Consider the following 17,722-nt stretch of genomic DNA (forward strand, 5'->3'; position numbering starts at 1 on the left):
ATAATGCAGCCCCACACAGTATAGTGCCGTCCCCACACACACACAAGCACACACAGTATAATGCAGCCCCCCTCCATACACACAGTATAGTGCAGTTCTTCCACACACAGTATTGTGCAGCAGACACACACACAGGTGTCGAAATACAGCAATATACATAAAAGTTCTCTAAAGAATAAAATGTTTTAATTTTATTGACCCAAATGATAAAGTTATTGTCACATCTTTAGCACAGTTAAAGCCATATACCTTTATAAACTTCCACTCAACAGGTCTGGAGAGCATTATTACACATCAAACAATACAAGAGTACATCATTTTAGACACAGACACTGGTCAGAATACATAGTTACTTAATCCAGTTAGTTACAAGTGACGTCTCCTGTATGTAAACACTTTTTCCTTTTTCTTCTCCATCCTGCCCAGTCCTCCATGACAACTTCTTCCAATGACCACCGACACCGAGTTTGTTTCCAAGATATCTATGACCCCATCTATGACCCCATGTTAACCCCTCAGTGACAAAGACCAATTTTTTAAACTGATGTGTCACTTTATGTGACAATAATACTGAAATGTTTAAACATGTACCAGTGGTTTTGCAACTATTTTACTCATGACACATTATACTTTAAGTAGTGATAGCTTTAGGTTAATATGTTTTGTGTTTAATTATGACATAATTAGAAATTTAACAAAGATTTCCAAAAAGTAGCAATTTTCAAACTTTGAATGTTCATACCTTTAGTCCATATAGTCATACCATATACAGTATAATAGATAAAAAAAAATTTTCACATGTCTACCTTACATCACCACCAATTTTCAAATATTATTTTATATTTTTAGGATGTTAGAAGGTTTAAAAATAAATCAGTAATTTTTTTAAATTTTTTTACAAAACTTATTTTTTAAGGACCTATTCACTCTTAAAGTGACTTTGGTGGAGCTATACATTGAAAACCCCCCAAAAGTTATGCCATTGTAAACAGCATGCCTCAACATATGCAAAACTGCTGTCAGGTAGTTTGTCTTAGGCTACTTTCACACTAGCGTCGTACGACGCACGTCGCAATGCGTCGTTTTGCAGAAAAGACGCATCCTGAAAAGTTGTCTGCAGGATCCGTTTTTTCTCCATAGGCTTGTATTAGCGACGCATTGCGACGCATTGCCACACGTCGCAACCATCGTTGTCACGGGGCTACCACGACAGAGAGGTTCCAGTGAACCGCAGCGCTCTGGGCCTTGTTCACACACAGTGAACAGAAGCTCTTCCCCTGAATTTTGACCTGGCTGCTTTGTGCCAGCAGTGCAGGAGTTAACCTTATTTGCTAATTTGCTGTGAGCTGGGTCTCTCAGCTGAAGTGGATTTTTGTAATCTCCTCCTCTATATAGACCCAGCCTTCACTACAGCTAGTGTCAGTGATCAGTCCTGCTGCCTGGCTTGGAGGTTGAAGGAGAGTGATATTTGGAGCTTGGAGGTTTATTACAGAGATTGGTGTCTGCTGTTTTGGTTGCTTGTTAAACCTGTTTTCCTTCCTAGTTTTCTCCCTCTCTTCCCTTCTATGTGTACCCTCTGTGGTTGTCTGAGCATTTGGTGAGTTTGAGACTTTTAGTTACTTTGTCTGTATACCCTGTTTATTGTTGTGTTTATACACTGGCACAGTCCTCCTCCCTGGGGGAAGAGGGGGCCACTTATAGGGCCTGCACAGGAGACAGGGATATGCTGGCGGCTCGGGCCTCCTAACCATCATAGGTACCCCCGAGATAAGGGAAAGCCAGGGCCCCATTAAAGTGGTAGGAACAGGTGCGGGTCCCAGTACGCCGTCCTGCCCCTTAAACGCCGCTTACGGCGTGACAGTCGTGCAACAGTTGCATCATGTTGTGTCGGACCGTCGGCACCAAAAACGTTGCTTGTAACGTTTTTTGGTGCGTTGAGTCCGCCATTTCCGACCGCGCATGCGCTGCCGGAACTCCGCCCCCTCCTACCCGCAACTCACAATGGGGCAGCGGATGCGTTGTAATAATGCATTCGCTGCCCCCGTTGTGCTGCATTGTGACAGGATGCGTCGGTACGTCGGCCCGACGCCGATGCTAGTGTGAAAGTAGCCTTAACCTTTCAGGTGCTTTTCAGGAATTAATTCAAAGTGGAATGACAAATTGTATTTTCACCACTATATATTGCTAACATCTCAACAGGCCAGTATAACTGGTAGTCTCTCAGGCCATTATTTTAGGGCGCCAATGGTGTTAAAGAAGGAGATCCCAAGTTCTGTTAACCATCTAGATGGTTGCTATCGACAGAAGCATCTAGGGGGTTAAATGGACATGGTTGAAGCCAACGCTGATTGTGGTTATTGAAGCAGGGTGTCCATTATAGTCAGGAGTGAACCTAGCCTCTCTGCTCCCTGAGGCGAACTTCAAAACAGCGCCCCCCAAACACAAGTATGTCAGCGCCATCACATGCACATACAAGAACCCCACAGAAGAATCCCGAACAAGGATCATTAATGGCAATGGCAGGCCTGGCACAAGCATACAGATACACAGTGATGGCTGGTAGAGCGATGGCCCTGTAGGCAGACACAGTCCTGCACCCTTATAGCACAGGAGGCAGACACTGATTGCCAACCTATTATCTCTGGCACACGCCTACAAAACTCTGGACAGCTGCAATGTGGCCGCTGCCTGGCACTAACTAGTCAGACATGTCCACCATGCAGCATTGTCCACACACCACATGCAATGACCTGCAGTCTGTGCATTAGCAAGCCACCACTGCACTAAGCTGGTAAAATGGAGCATCTTCCTCAACAGACCATGCCTCCTTCTCCCAAAAAGCTTAGCCAATCACAAGCGCCGCACACAGGGCTGTCCGAAGGTAATAGCAGGGGCTTTTCTATTGGGTTGAATAAGGGATGTGGGAGCGAGAAGGGGGACGAGCGCAACTGCTGCTCGAGAGAAACACGGCTGGAATGACTGTATGTACCAAGGGGCAGCAATGGATGTGGTGTGTAAGTTATGGCCAATCAGTCCTGCAGGAGAGGCTTATGTGAAAGGGACAATGCACCCTGCACCATGGGCGTACATAGAAATCATGGGGTCCCATAGCAGAAATTCTAATTGGGGCCCCCCCTCAAAAAAGAATATTTGGCTGGGTCACATATTATCTCACGTCTTTGCTGCCATTACAAATTAATTTTCCTTCTGCTGAAGCCCCTAGATTCCTCTTTCATTCTTTCATTACCCCCAAAGGTGTGATGCCAACAAAAGTGTCCCAAAAACACTGTGATCCCCCCACAGTGAATTGCTCCACAGGACCCTCCACACACACAGCACAGTGACCCTACTGTACCCCCCATCAACTACTGCGGCAAAGTATGATTCCCAACTGTGACCCCCACACAGCCCTCCATGTAGTATAATGGACCCACATACCATATAATGGCCTAATCGCCCCTACATCTCTTCACACTGTATAATGGCCCCCAACACAGCCCTCAAATTGCCCCCCAAAAAGTATAAAGGTTTCCTCATAGCCCTCATTATTAAACCACAGAAAAAAATTCAATAAGCAACTCACCATGGCTATCTAATACTATGCACAAGCTGGGTGCAGAGAACTTCCCAAGATGGAGATGGGGGCAGTGCCCTCATAGCCCTCAAAGTATTATCATGCTCCCACAGAGCCCTACAAGTATAATGGCTTCCATATAGTATAATTGGCACCATATATTATAATGCACCCCATAGCCCTCCATATAGTATAATGCACCCCCATAGAAAATGCACCCCATAATTCTCCATATATTATAATACAATTCCAGAGCCCTCCATATAGTATAATGCACCACCATAAAGTGCACCCCATAATTCTCCATATATTATAATATATAGCCTGTAAGTCAGGGTTAAAACTGGAACCACTGTCCCATTGTCAGTAAATATGAAGTGGTCCTCCTGAAGCATAGCCTGATTGTTCAATAGTGAGATCGCCTTCTGGACAGAATGTTTGGAAGGAACACGTGAAAGTACAACCTGCAGTAACCACTGATCCACCAAGCCACTGCATGACCAGCTCTGCCATCGCCTATTGTATCCTCACCCATCCCTTGTAGATTGTGAGCCCTCGCGGGCAGGGTCCTCTCTCCTCCCTTACCAGTCGTGACTTGTATTGTTTAAGATTACTGTACTTGTTTTTTTATTATGTATACCCCTCCTCACATGTAAAGCGCCATTGGAAAAATGGCAGTATAATAATAAATAATAATAATAATAATGTACAGAACATGTGAGAAGTGGGTCTATGTCACAGAGGCAATGCCCTAAGGCAGTGTCTGTGAGAGACAGATTATTGCCGGAATCAGGGTGCAGATAAATTTGTTACGAGACTTCATGAAGTAACACATTACTGGTTGTTGACCCGTGAGGTAAACTGAGACCTGAGCAAGAAGATGGCATAAATTGTTCTTTGTTTTTATAAATTTGGGAATTGCCTCGATGTTAAGAAACTGTTCCTCTCACAAGTATTAAGAGCAATAAACATGTTCAGCCACTGATAGTAACAGTAACCAAGCTGCTTCATGTACCACTGCATTTGCAGTTGTGTTTAGTAAAGTTGAACTGTTTGGATTACATTGGTCAGTGATGTTCCACAACATTGGGCTCCATGAGCAGCGAGCAGCCTTTGTGACGGTGTGTTACTGCGGTAAGGTTACTAATACAGATGACTATGTATAAAACATGTCACCTAGATTATTGTCACACCAATTAATAAAAAAAAACAAACATATTTTTTTTAAAGATACAGCTGTGTCTAAAGAAGAATAGAGCATTTCAGAGTCTTCGAGACAAGACACAATTGGAGCTGTGCCAGCATCTCGTCTACCAAGAGTAAGTGTTCATATCGCTCAGGCCATTAAGCTGAACATAAAACGCAATACACAGGAAATTGTAGTGGTTTTTTTAATCATTTTCTCTGTTTTATATGTTGTAGTCTATATTTTGTTTTACATTTGTGGGACCTTTTAATGCCTATATACATGCACATGACTGCCTTTGACTCCCATTGTGCAAAAATGTATATTGTAATGTATATATTGATTTAGCATATATTTGTATTGAAAAGCATCCAAACATGTCAAAAGAAGAATCAATGATTTTTTAATCTAATGACTATAGAGGCAAGTTATGATGAGAATGGGACCAGTCTTTATTTTTGACAAGAAGGCACAGAAAGCTTGATGGTTGCAGTCTTAAAGGCACAGTAATTGTACATTGCTAAGTATAAACCAGCGTCCGTCCCTTGAGTGATTCTTTGTTGGACTGAAAGATACTTCACTGATCCACCTTGAGTCAGATTGCACCCAAAATGCGTATGAACCTTTGCCTGTGCTTTAGAGCTGTGTTGAGTTCCTGTCTAAAGAAGTTTTAAATCGAATCCCCTGTTTCAGGCTTATACTGTATATAGTCTCCTGGGAATTTCAGGAAGAAAACACGGAAGTATAAGGAGCACAAGGCGGTATTCATGGGCGATGGGCTGCTGTGTTCCCATACCCTGACAACTCCCACTTGCCATAGTACACTCACAGTTCGGGCTCAGGCCTCCTACGTCTCCACGATTCCAGATCCAATGACATCCGCACATAAAACAGACTGCTTAACCAGTCCAACTTTACGTAACAGTGTCAGTTCAGTAGATGACATCATGCAGTATTGGGCACAACCTTCATTGTCCTTACTAGGGTTCCTGGCGTAGTGCACGTTCACATTCTCCGTTATTTCAGCCTGTTCTATCCGTCCGCTTATTAGACCCTTCAGCTTCAGGGATTTTCTAATAGGCTCCGAAGTCCTCACAGATTCTGTCATGTCCCTCTCATGTTTTTTCACGTCCATCTTCCACATTATGGAAGTAATGTCAGTGCTTTCTATAGCCACTAACTCGAGCTGGAGGCTCCAGACATTCTAGGAATGTCTGCAGGGAGTTCCACAGGATCCCATACCGCCTGAACGATAGGTACTTCCTGTGCCTCCAGCCCATTGACCTTGAACTTTGCTTTTCTTCTTACTAACACTGTATGCAATTTAATCAGGAAGTGTTTCTCCTTTTTGTCTGACTTTGCCCCCTGCCATGGTGGGCTGGTCCCAACCATATTAACTGTTCCGATACTGTACCTTTCTACTTCCTGAATCTGTTGTGCCCACCACTACACTGTTCCAGTCCTACCTCATCTCTAAAGCTAAACCTTTATTCTATGTCCTATAGCTTTCCCTATATCTAATACATTATATCTTCATCAAAACACAGTTGAGAGATCCACATCACTAAGCACGTATAAAACTCTATACAATTGTACATATCATATCTATTACATCAAGATACATTAACCATGCAACTTGGTGCCTATAAGGTTCTATGCATAACACATTTTCCTATACACAACTTATAACCGATTTCTTATTAAGGGAGAAGCACATGACCGTCCCGGTCATACTCTTACAGAATACCTTTGGCTATTAAACTAGCCCAATTGTACCAAGCTTAAGGAGTAACCACCATTTTAATTTTATTTCATAACTCAATAGTAAACATGAAAATAAGAAACTTTGTAATATACCTTATCAGAGAAATTTGATTCTTTATCCTCCTGAACTGATCATTTACTCTCAATCCATGGGTAAAATCTGTATTCAGTGAAGACTGATTTTCCCATTACTGAGATATTCTGCTGCATACACCGATATTCTGCTGCAAGTTCTCCTGGAAAGACAGTTACGTTTCTCCATAGAATTCTATGAGCACCAGCTGCCATCTCATTAATGGGAAAATCTGCGTTCACTGATTTTATCTGTGAGCTGAAAATGAATGATCAGTTTACGAGGAGAAAGAAGCTGATTACTCTGATAAGATATATTGCAAAGTTTCTTATTTTCATGTATATTATAGATTTATGGGATACAAAATTAAAATGACTGTTATTCTTTTAAAGGAACCTGTCACTTTGAACATGTAGTCAGATCTGTAAAATGAAGAACAGAAAAAAGAAAAAATATTAATCCAATAAATACATATATTTATGTAAAAAATAAAATAAAAAAGTGCACTTATTTGTTTTTGCTGCGTCCAGAACAACCCAACCTATAAAACTGTACCACTAATAAATCCCTTCAGTGGACACCGTTTAAAAAAATAATAAAAATGAGGCAAAAAACTATGCTTTATCATCATACCGCCGAACAGAAAGTGGTATAAAACGCGATCAAAAAGACCAATGTAAAATAAAATGGTTTCTCTGAAAACGTCATCTTGTCCCACAAAAAACAAGCAGCCATACAGCGTCATCAGTGGAAATATAAAAAAGTTATAACTCTCAGAATAAAGTGACGCAAAAATAATTATTTTTTTCTCTAAAATAGTTTTATCGAGTAAAAGCGCTAAAGCAAAAGAAAAGATAAATGAGGTATCGGTGTAATCGTACTGACCCGAAGAATAAAGCTGCCTTATAAATTTTACCACACGCAAAAGACATAAAAAAAAACAAATAAACAATTCCTGAATTGCTGTTTTTTGTTCATTCTGCATCCAAAAAAATTTAAATAAAAAGCAATCAAAAATTGTAATGTGTCCAAAAATAGTACCAATAAAAATGTCAACTCATCCAGCAAAAAATAAGCCCACATATTTAGAATGGTGTCACTTTTGGGTATTTTCTATCATGAAGTGACAAAGTCACTTCAAATGTGAGATGGTCCCTAAAAAATAGTTTTGTAAATTTTGTTGGAAAAATTAGAAATCGCTTGTCAACTTTTAACCCATATAATTTCCTAACAAAAAAAAATATGTTTAAAAAATTGTGCTGATGTAAAGTAGACATGTGGGAAATGTTATTTATTAACTATTTTGTGTTACATAACTCTCTGGTTTAAGGGCATACAAATTAAAAGTTTGAAAACTGCAATATTTTCCAAATATTTGCCGAATTTCCGATATATTCACAAATAAAAGCAAGTCAGAATGATCAAATGTTACCACTATTACGGAGTACAATATATCATGAGAAAACAGTCTCAGAATCAGTGGGACCTGTTGAATCGTTCCAGAATTGTTACCACATAAAATTACATTGGTCAGAATTGTAAAATTTGGCCTTGTTAAGAAAGTGAAAACAGGCTCGGGGTGAAGGGGTTAAGAGGATAAACACTTTCATAGGAGTGCTTCTTTAAGTTGCTGACTTGATTCACGGCAATCTCCAATCTTGATTTTCTATTGTAAATGAATAATTGCTATACCAGTAACGTTGCATGATGACATTTATGTTTTTACAGGTATGAATCAAAAACATTAGTTATTAAACAAGGACAGGTTCCATGTGAGTGTTACATAATATTATCTGGACGTTTAGACGTAACCACGGAGGGGTCAACTTCTAAGAAGCAAAGTTTGTCATCTTCAGTATTATATGAAGTTGAAGAAGGAGATTTTGTTGGGGTAAGTATTCACGATTTAGCATTTTTTTTTATCACAACTGTTGATGCGGCGCGCCCCCAAGGGCTGTGGGGTACTCGGATCCGGGCCCTTCTGTTCTCGGTGGGGATGTCACAGTGGCTGACCCGGTTCGTGGCCCTAGGGGAACGTCCGTTGATGAAATGGGGGGAAAGGTTTTTAAAGGGATAAAGTTCATGACACCACCTGTGGTATTCGGTCAGGGTGACAGATGCTGCTTAGGGGTCCGCTGGGGTGATGTTATGGCAGCTAGATGGTATACCTTCCCACAGGTGAAGTATGTCCCCAGGGCTTCCCAGAGTGTAGATGGTGGATGATGTAAGGCACAGTGAATGACAAGGACACAAGGTTGCAGTCTCTTTACCTTTACTGAAGGCTTCAGCATCCACAGTCCAGGGTAGGGACCACAGGGTAGGCAGAGTCCGGATGGTCTGAAGGCAAATCCAGAGTCCCCTTATCCAGGTGGAATTCAATAGCCTTCCTCTAGCGCCTGGGCATTGTAGTACCTCCCTTCTGAGCAACTCGGTAAGGTCCTCACAACTATTGTAGATGTTAAGTCTCTTTCTCTCTGTCCCCCTGATGGATAGGACAAACCCATATGACTGGTGGCCTGAGGCTTTTTATAGGGACCCTAGAAACGCCCCGGCCCCCACAAGTTGCCACCCTGCCTCCTGGGTATATGGTCGGGCAGCCAACGTGGAATCAACTGTCCTGCCAGTCTCTGAAGTAACATTTCAAAAACCTGACCGGCACATCCAAACATAGACTCAGTGTGAACAGGTCTCTGAAGTAACGGCATAGAGATAGAGATCCTTACTCCCTCGGTGTTCTGGCTACCGGTACTGCGCTTCAGAAGGAGGCAGCCTGCTTCTAGCTGGTCTCCCGCTGATGTTCCTCTCCTCTTGCTATGACTTCGTTGCTCACTCACTGCAACACAATTCCTTTCAATGTCTCTTTCGTGGGATGCTGCCGTATGGGATGCAGGCGCAGCTCCGTGTACCCTCGTCTCCCGCAGGCCGCAGTCTGGAGCTGGCTGGAACCCACTCCAACCAGCCTCTGCCAAACTCGGTTGGGACTCACTGACTATCTCCTACTCCCTCCAGTCAGCTCCTGTCTAACTTCCTAACCAACCCATCAGTTTTACCTAAGTGTGAGGAGAGCCCTAGTAGATGGAAGCATGGCTCCCCCTGGCGGACTGGAGTGTGAAGTGTGTTTTGTGGTTGTGATACCTGAACAGAAGATCTCCTTCATTGCCTTCATACGTAACATCACTCCCCCTGGTGGAATAATAACATTACTGCAACGACCAGGACTCTGGGGCACTGCATTAATATTATAAAACTTTTGCATTTACTATGGAGGAAGGAGAGTTTGTAACTTCTTGAGAAATTGGGCAAATTCTGTGTAACCATGCTCTATGAACACCATTACAGTCTAAAAACAGAAATAAAATGCCACAAGCGAAATTTATTATATATCGAGAACATATTTTCCAGTTCAGCACCAGCAAACATCCGGCTGTCACATTTTACCAACCCCCCAAAATGTAAAAAGAATCAACTTAATCCTATGAATCCAGCTTTAAGGACTGTGTACCAAAGTCTATGAGTTTTACTTTAAAGATACTGGATAGTTGGAAGTCACCCACAAAGATCACGTTTTTATTTCCTAATTTTTTTTTATAGTAAATGATTTCTTTTTATGCTTCACACTATACAGTTTCTGAGTAATAAAACAACTTGACTATCCCCCATCCGCCCCCCAAAATGGACACTAGAAACTAAAAATGAATTATAAAGATGACAAGTAACATATGCCTATAGGTCAGATACTAATGTGAACTTATTGGTGGCATTTAATATTAAATGTACAATAATACTAATTGCAATGCTACTTTTTTCACTCTCCTGTATGTGAATTTACAGATAGTTTAAAAACATGAATGTTTTGGAATTTTTTCAGCTTTTCATCATTTTCTTTTCACTTTTTTAGACTCCGATGTGTTCTATCCAGCTACTTATTTTTCAATGACTGAACAATATTAACTTGTAATAAAATTAGTATCTCTTAGATGAAGTTAGTGTCTATTCCTCTTTTTGTTTGCAGGATATTGGCCTTGTTACTAATGAAAGACTTACATCGTTTGTGTGCAAATCAGAGGTGGAACTGCTGGTGATTAGCAAAGAGGTAAACTAATCACATGTTTTTCAACTACACCGAATATTTCATCCTGCTGTTTTTCTCATACATCCAGATGTTCAATAGACACAACATTTTTTTTTACTCCCTGCATATTACCAGCAAAAATAGGATTGAGCAATTTAAGTTCTTGAGCGGTTCCTAAATGAGTGGATCAAAATACTTATTCTCTCCAATGATTTATTATAACAATGATCACATACAGTATATCATAAAATACATGATGAAGGGGTGATATATTACTGAATATGTCCAAATATATGGGCAGTCAAGGCTTACATAGGTGATTCAAAAAGGGTAATCACTACAACTAACAAAATTAAACCCTTAAAAATGTTATATTTTATTATAGAATTGTTTAAAAAATCTCCAAAAAGTGAAGTGTAATTGTAATTAGACGAATTTCTAAAAATGAATAATTGTGTATAAAATATCAAGCACAGCAAAATAAAGTCTAACAATCGCCCAGGGTAGTGGGGGCTAATCTTTCCTTATTAATCTCTGTTGTTAGGCACCCTAGATATAGCACAATAGGCGCCCCCACTCATCAATGACTTACCCTATTGCAACCTTGATAATTCTATTATGATCCCCAAGCTTAAGAGACTATTAGTATTTTAACATTATATCAAATGCCCGACCTGTTTGTACAGGCATTACGGGTGAGGGCTAGAGCCAAGGTTTAACTGGATATAAGGCCTGGGAGAAGGTTATCTTAAGTTACCATTTATAATGGACTGAGTGATGGAGCCACTGTGCCATGATCTGAGGAGAGCTTGGAGGTGACTAGGTGATTCACCAAGTCAGACCATGGTGCACGGCGGCTGACGATACCGCGATCCGAGGAGAGATGAGGAAGGCGGAACCCAGGGCTACTCCAGAACTGACATTGAGTGAATGGCAGCTGATCCCAAGTGACGGGAGGCAGGAGCAACCAGGAACGGTAGACTTGGCAAGTACTGGCTGGCACGGCTGATATAGTTACTGGCAAGACAGACACAGAGGCTGGCCGGTACTGGCAGGAAAGACTGAGATCTTGACAGACAGGTGCAGGTGGGCATGGCTGATAGATAGGCAGGCAGAAACGGCTGATGGACAGGCAGGCGGGCACGACTGATAGACAGGCTGGCGGGCAAGACTTCCATCTTGGCAGACAGGTTCAGGTGGGCATAGCTGGTAGACAGGCAGGTGGGCACTGCTTGTTGACAGGCAGGCGGACACAGCTAATAGACAGGTGGGCAGGCACAGCTGATAGACAGGCATTGTTACGGAACTGCAACACAGAACTAGGATAGAAGGGGGAAAACGGACTCAGGTAATTCTACCTTAGGTTCTTCAGAGTGTGCACGAGAGTAATTACTCACATGCTGTTGCATGTCGGCTACTTCCAAAGTTAACCCTTGGGATCGTTGAGCAAGTTCCTGGACGCTGCACATATTGAAGGAATCCGGGAGAGAATTTTTTTTTTTTATGTGTGGCTGGACAAACTGTTATGGAACTGCAACACAGAACTAGGATACAAGGAGCAAAAACTGACCCTGCACTGTGACTAAGCTGATACCCTACGATGGAGTGGGTGACCCATTCCTTGAGAATAGACCCACTGACGATCCTAGGTTAACCCCTTTACCCCCAAGGGTGGTTTGCACGTTAATGACCGGACCAATTTTTACAATTCTGACCACTGTCCCTTTATGAGGTTATAACTCTGGAACGCTTCAACGGATCCCGGTGATTCTGACAATGTTTTCTCGTGACATATTGTACTTCATGATAGTGGTAAAATTTCTTTGATATTACCTGCGTTTATTTGTGGAAAAAATGGAAATTTGGCAGCAATTTTGAAAATTTCGCAATTTTCCAACTTTGAATTTTTATGCAATTAAATCACAGAGATATGTCACACAAAATACTTAATAAGTAACATTTCTACATGTCTACTTTACATCAGCACAATTTTGGAACCCAAATTTTTTTTTGTTAGGGAGTTATAAGGGTTAAAAGTTGACGAGCAATTTCTCATTTTTCCAACACCATTTTATTTTAGGGACCACATCTCATTTGAAGTCATTTTGAGGGGTCTATATGATAGAAAATACCCAAGTGTAACACCATTTTAAAAACTGCACCCCTCAAGGTGCTCAAAACCACATTCAAGAAGTTTATTAACCCTTCAGGTGTTTCACAGGAATTTTTTGAATGTTTAAATAAAAATGAACATTTAACTTTTTTTCACAAAAAATTTACTTCAGCTCCAATTTGTTTTATTTTACCAAGGGTAACAGGAGAAAATGGACCCCAAACGTTGTTGTACAATTTGTCCTGAGTACGCCGATACCCCATATGTGGAGGTAAACCACTGTTTGGGTGCATGACAGAGCTCGGAAGCGAAGGAGCGCCATTTGACTTTTCAATGCAAAATTGACTGGAATTGAGATGGGACGCCATGTTGCGTTTGGAGAGCCACTGATGTGCCTAAACATTGAAACCCCCCACAAGTGACACCATTTTGGAAAGTAGACCCCCTAAGGAACTCATCTAGAGGAGTGGTGAGCACTTTGACCCACCAAGTGCTTCACAGAAGTTTATAATGCAGAGTCGTAAAAATAAAACAAAAATTTTTCCCACAAAAATAATTTTTTAGCCCCCAGTTTTGTATTTTTCCGAGGGTAACAGGACAAATTGGACAACAACTTTTGGGGTCCAATTCCTCCTGAGTGCGCTAATACCCCATATGTGGGGGGGAACCACCGTTTGGGTGCATGGGAGGGCTCAGAAGGGAAGGAGCGCCATTTGGAACGCAGACTTAGATGGAATGGTCTGCAGGCATCACATTGCGTTTGCAGAGCCCCTAATGTACCTAAACAGTAGAAACCCCCCACAAGTGACCCCATGTTGGAAACTAAACCCCCCAAGGAACTTATCTAGATGTTGTGAGAACTTTGAGCCCCCAAGTGTTTCACTACAGTTTATAACGCAGAGCCGTGAAAATAAAAAATATTTTTTTTTCCCACAAAAATTATTTTTTAGCCCCCAGTTTTGTATTTTCCCAAGGGTAACAGGAGATATTGGACCCCAAAAGTTGTTGTCCAATTTGTCCTGAGTACGCTGATACCCCATATGTTGGGGTAAACTCCTGTTTGGGCACACGGGAGAGCTCAGAAGGGAAGGAGCACTGTTTTACTTTTTCAATGCAGAATTGGCTGGAATTGAGATCAGACGCCATGTCGTGTTTGGAGAGCCCCTGATGTGCCTAAACAATGGAAACCTCCAATTATAACTGAAACCCTAATCCAAACACACCCCTAACCCTAATCCCAACGGTAACCCTAACCACACCTCTAACCCAGACACACCCCTAACCCTAATCCCAACCCTATTCCCAACCGTAAATGTAATCCAAACCCTAAGCCTAACTTTAGCCCCAACCCTAACTGTAGCCTTAACCCTAGCCCCAACCCTAACCCTAGCCCTAACCCTAGCCCTAGCCTTAACCCTAACCCTAGCCCTAACCCTAACCCTAGCGGGAAAATGGAAATAAATACATTTTTTTTATTTTTTAACTTTTCCCTAACTAAGGGGGTGATGAAGGGAGGTTTGATTTACTTTTATAGTGGGTTTTTAAGCGGATTTTTATGATTGGCAGCCATCACACACTGAAAGACGCTTTTTATTGCAAAAAATATTTTTTGCGTTACCACATTTTGAGAGCTATAATTTTTCCATATTTGAGTCCACAGAATCATGTGAGGTCTTGTTTTTTGCAGGACTAGTTGACGTTTTTATTGGTAACATTTTCGGGCACGTGACATTTTTTGATCGCTTTTTATTCTGATTTTTGTGAGGCAGAATGACCAAAAACCAGCTATTCATGAATTTCTTTTGGGGGAGGCGTTTATACCGTTCCGCGTTTGGTTTTTTCTTACGGTGTTTACTGAAGGGGTTAACGAGTGGGACAGTTTTATAGGTTGGGTCGTTACAGACGTGGCGATACTAAATATGTGTACTTTTATTGTTTTTTTTTTTTATTTAGATAAAGAAATGTATTTATGGGAATAATATTTTTTTTTCTTTATTTAGGAATTTTTTTTAATCATTTTTTTTTACACATGTGGAATTTTTTTTTTTAACTTTTTTACTTTGTCCCAGGGGGGGACATCACAGATTGCTGATCTGACAGTTTGCACAGCACTCTGTCAGATCACCGATCTGTCTGAAAGCACTGCAGGCTTACCAAGCGCCTGCTCTGAGCAGGCACTTGGTAAGCCACCTCCCTCCCTGCAGGACCCGGACGCCGCGGCCATCTTGGATCTGGGCCTGCTACAGGGAGGGAGGTAAGGAGACCTTCGCAGCAACGCGATCACATCGCGCTGCTGCGGGGGTCTCAGGGAAGCCCGCTTCCCTGCACCGCCGGCACACCGCGATCATGTTTGATCGTGGTGTGCCGGAGGTTAATGTGCCGGGGGCTGTCCGTGACCGCTCCTAGCACATAGCGCCGGATGTCAGCTGCGATAGGCAGCTGACACCCGGCCGTGATCGGCCACGCTCCCCCCGTGAGCGCGGCCGATCGCCCTGGACGTACTATTCCGTCTTTAGGAATTTAGGCCCACCCCACATGGACGGAATAGTACGTCCAATGGCAGAAAGGGGTTCATCTCAGCGAAGATAGATAGGGGGAAGGAGGTCCTTGAAAGATCTAAGGACTGGGTATAAAAACAGGTCACCTCCTAATAGAAAACACAGAGATGGTTGCAGAAACCAACCGAAAACAGAAACTAAAGATAGCAGAAACAGAGATCCCAGAACTGCACAATATCAATGACAGAAATCTATCAAAGCACATAGCCAGAACTCTAGCGGATTAACACTGCTGTCCAGCAAGGAATGGGAGGCAGGTGCTGGGTAATAAAGGGTGATACAATCACCTGACCTAAGGCAACCCAGCATCAGGGGAAAAAGACCAGCAGCCAGAAAATCACAACAAGATGGCGGATGGTCAAAAAAACCCACAACAAGATGGCGGATGGTCAAAAAAAACACAACAAGATGGTGGATGGTCAAAAAACAAAACAGATTCTAATATGCATGGGGTAACTGCTGATAGACTTGTCAGCTGGGGGGCAAGACTGGGATCTTGGCAGACAGGTGCAGGCAGGCACGGCTGGCAGACAGGTAGGAGGGCACGGGTCATTTGGTCCAACCCCTGCTCAATGCAGGATTCAAGAAATCATCCTAGACAGATGTCTGTCCAGTCTCTGTTTGAAAACTTCCAGGGAAGGAGAACTCACCCACCTCTCGTTCCACCAGGACATGATGTACTGTCTATCCTGTACACAATATTGGAGGATGTACATAACAAAGAGATGCATGGCTTATAGTCCTGCCCTGTGGTAGGTATGCGGCCTGTGTTTGTGGGTAATATGAGGGTGCAAATACTGCATTTCACACTGTTATAGTGAAATGTGCCTGTCTCTGATAGTGATGAGAGGACACTTCTGGCAAGGAGATTCCTTAACTTAGGAGAGTGTTTGTGGGAAAGAAGTGGTAGTGAATTTTCCTTTCAGTCTGTGGTCGCTGTGGAATATGGGTTAAAAATCAGCACCAATCTTCCTTAGGATGCTCATATGGGGGTTGTATGTGACCACAAGAGGCACCCTGTTGTTATCCCCCTCTGTTTGTAATCCAGGAGGCTACTTATTGGGCTCCTTGTAGCCCTGTGGATCTCTTCATCTATTACTAGTGGATGGTATCCTTGTTATACGAAATGTATTCATCAGTGATAGCAGATGTAGTTTTTTATCTTCACTTTCTGAACAGATCTAAATGTATCTCAGAGCTTGATTATAGATAATGGATTTTTGTGTGTCTCGGATGAGAGCTGTTCCGTCTAAGATATGCCGGACGTCTTGTGGGTTTATGGTAAATTGATGTTTGCATAATATTGTCTTTGATGTATAGGTTCCTGTTTAGAAAATGAATTTGAGACTTTTAGAAGTTGAGGGTGAGCTGGATCGTTGGGTGAAACTTGTTGAAGTTATCATAAAAAGTAAACAGATCATCCTGTGAGCCTGTCCGGATTATTAGCAGGTCATCAATGGAATGGAGGTACAATGGAGAAAATAAGCATTTGAGACATACACAATTTTGCAAGTTTTCCCACCTACAAAGAATGGAGAGGTCTGTAACTTTTATCACAGGTACACTTCAACTGTGAGAGACAGAAAATCCCCAGAAAATCATATTGTATTATTTTTTAAAATAATTAAATTGCATTTTATTACATGAAATAAGTATTTGATCACCTTCCAACCAGCAATAATTCTGGCTCTCACAGACTTGTTAGGTTTTCTTTAAGAAGCCCTCCTACTCTACACTTATTACCTGTATTAATTGCACCTGTTTGAACTCATTGCCTGTATAAAATACACCCGTCCACACAATCAATCACACTCCAACCTCTCCACCATAGCCAAGACCAAAGAGCTGTGTAAGGACACCAGGGACAAAATTGTAGACCTGCACAAGGCTGGGATGGGCTACAGGACAATAGGCAAACAGCTTGGTGAGAAGGCAACAACTGTTGGCACAATTATTAGAAACACAAGTTCAGTCTTAATCTTCCTCGATCTGGGTAACCAAGCAAGATTTCGCTTCGTGGGGTAAGGATGATACTGAGAAAAGGTCTTAAATCAGCTCAGAACTACACAGGAGGACCTGGTGATTGACCTGAAGAGAGCTGGGACCACAGTCTCAAACATTATCGTTAGTAACATACTACGCCTTCATGGATTAAAATCCTGTAGGACACGCAAGGTCCCCCTGCTCATGCCAGCACATGTCCAAGCCCGTTTGAAGTTCACTAATCTGAATGATCCAAAGGAGGAATGGGAGAAATCATGTGGTCAGAGACCAAAATAGAACATTTTGGTATCAACTCCCTTTGCCATGTTTGGAGGAAGAAGAAGGATGAGTACAACCCCAAGAACACCGTCCTAACTGTGAAGCATGATGGAGTAAACA

The 17,722-nt window shown here is 42.1% G+C and overlaps 1 protein-coding gene across 1 annotated transcript in view; it reads left to right on the plus strand.

Moving 5' to 3' along the window:
• The window catches only part of LOC138658304 (uncharacterized), a 238,014-nt gene that overhangs the window by 21,663 nt on the left and 198,629 nt on the right, over positions 1-17,722 (plus strand). The window contains exons 5-7 of the mRNA XM_069745780.1: positions 4,805-4,893; positions 8,326-8,488; positions 10,610-10,690. Coding sequence (XP_069601881.1) covers positions 4,805-4,893; positions 8,326-8,488; positions 10,610-10,690 — 333 coding nt within the window. The remainder of the gene's footprint in view (positions 1-4,804; positions 4,894-8,325; positions 8,489-10,609; positions 10,691-17,722) is intronic.

Source organism: Ranitomeya imitator, chromosome 1 (genome assembly GCF_032444005.1).
Source record: "Ranitomeya imitator isolate aRanImi1 chromosome 1, aRanImi1.pri, whole genome shotgun sequence".
Classification (NCBI taxonomy): domain Eukaryota; kingdom Metazoa; phylum Chordata; class Amphibia; order Anura; family Dendrobatidae; genus Ranitomeya; species Ranitomeya imitator.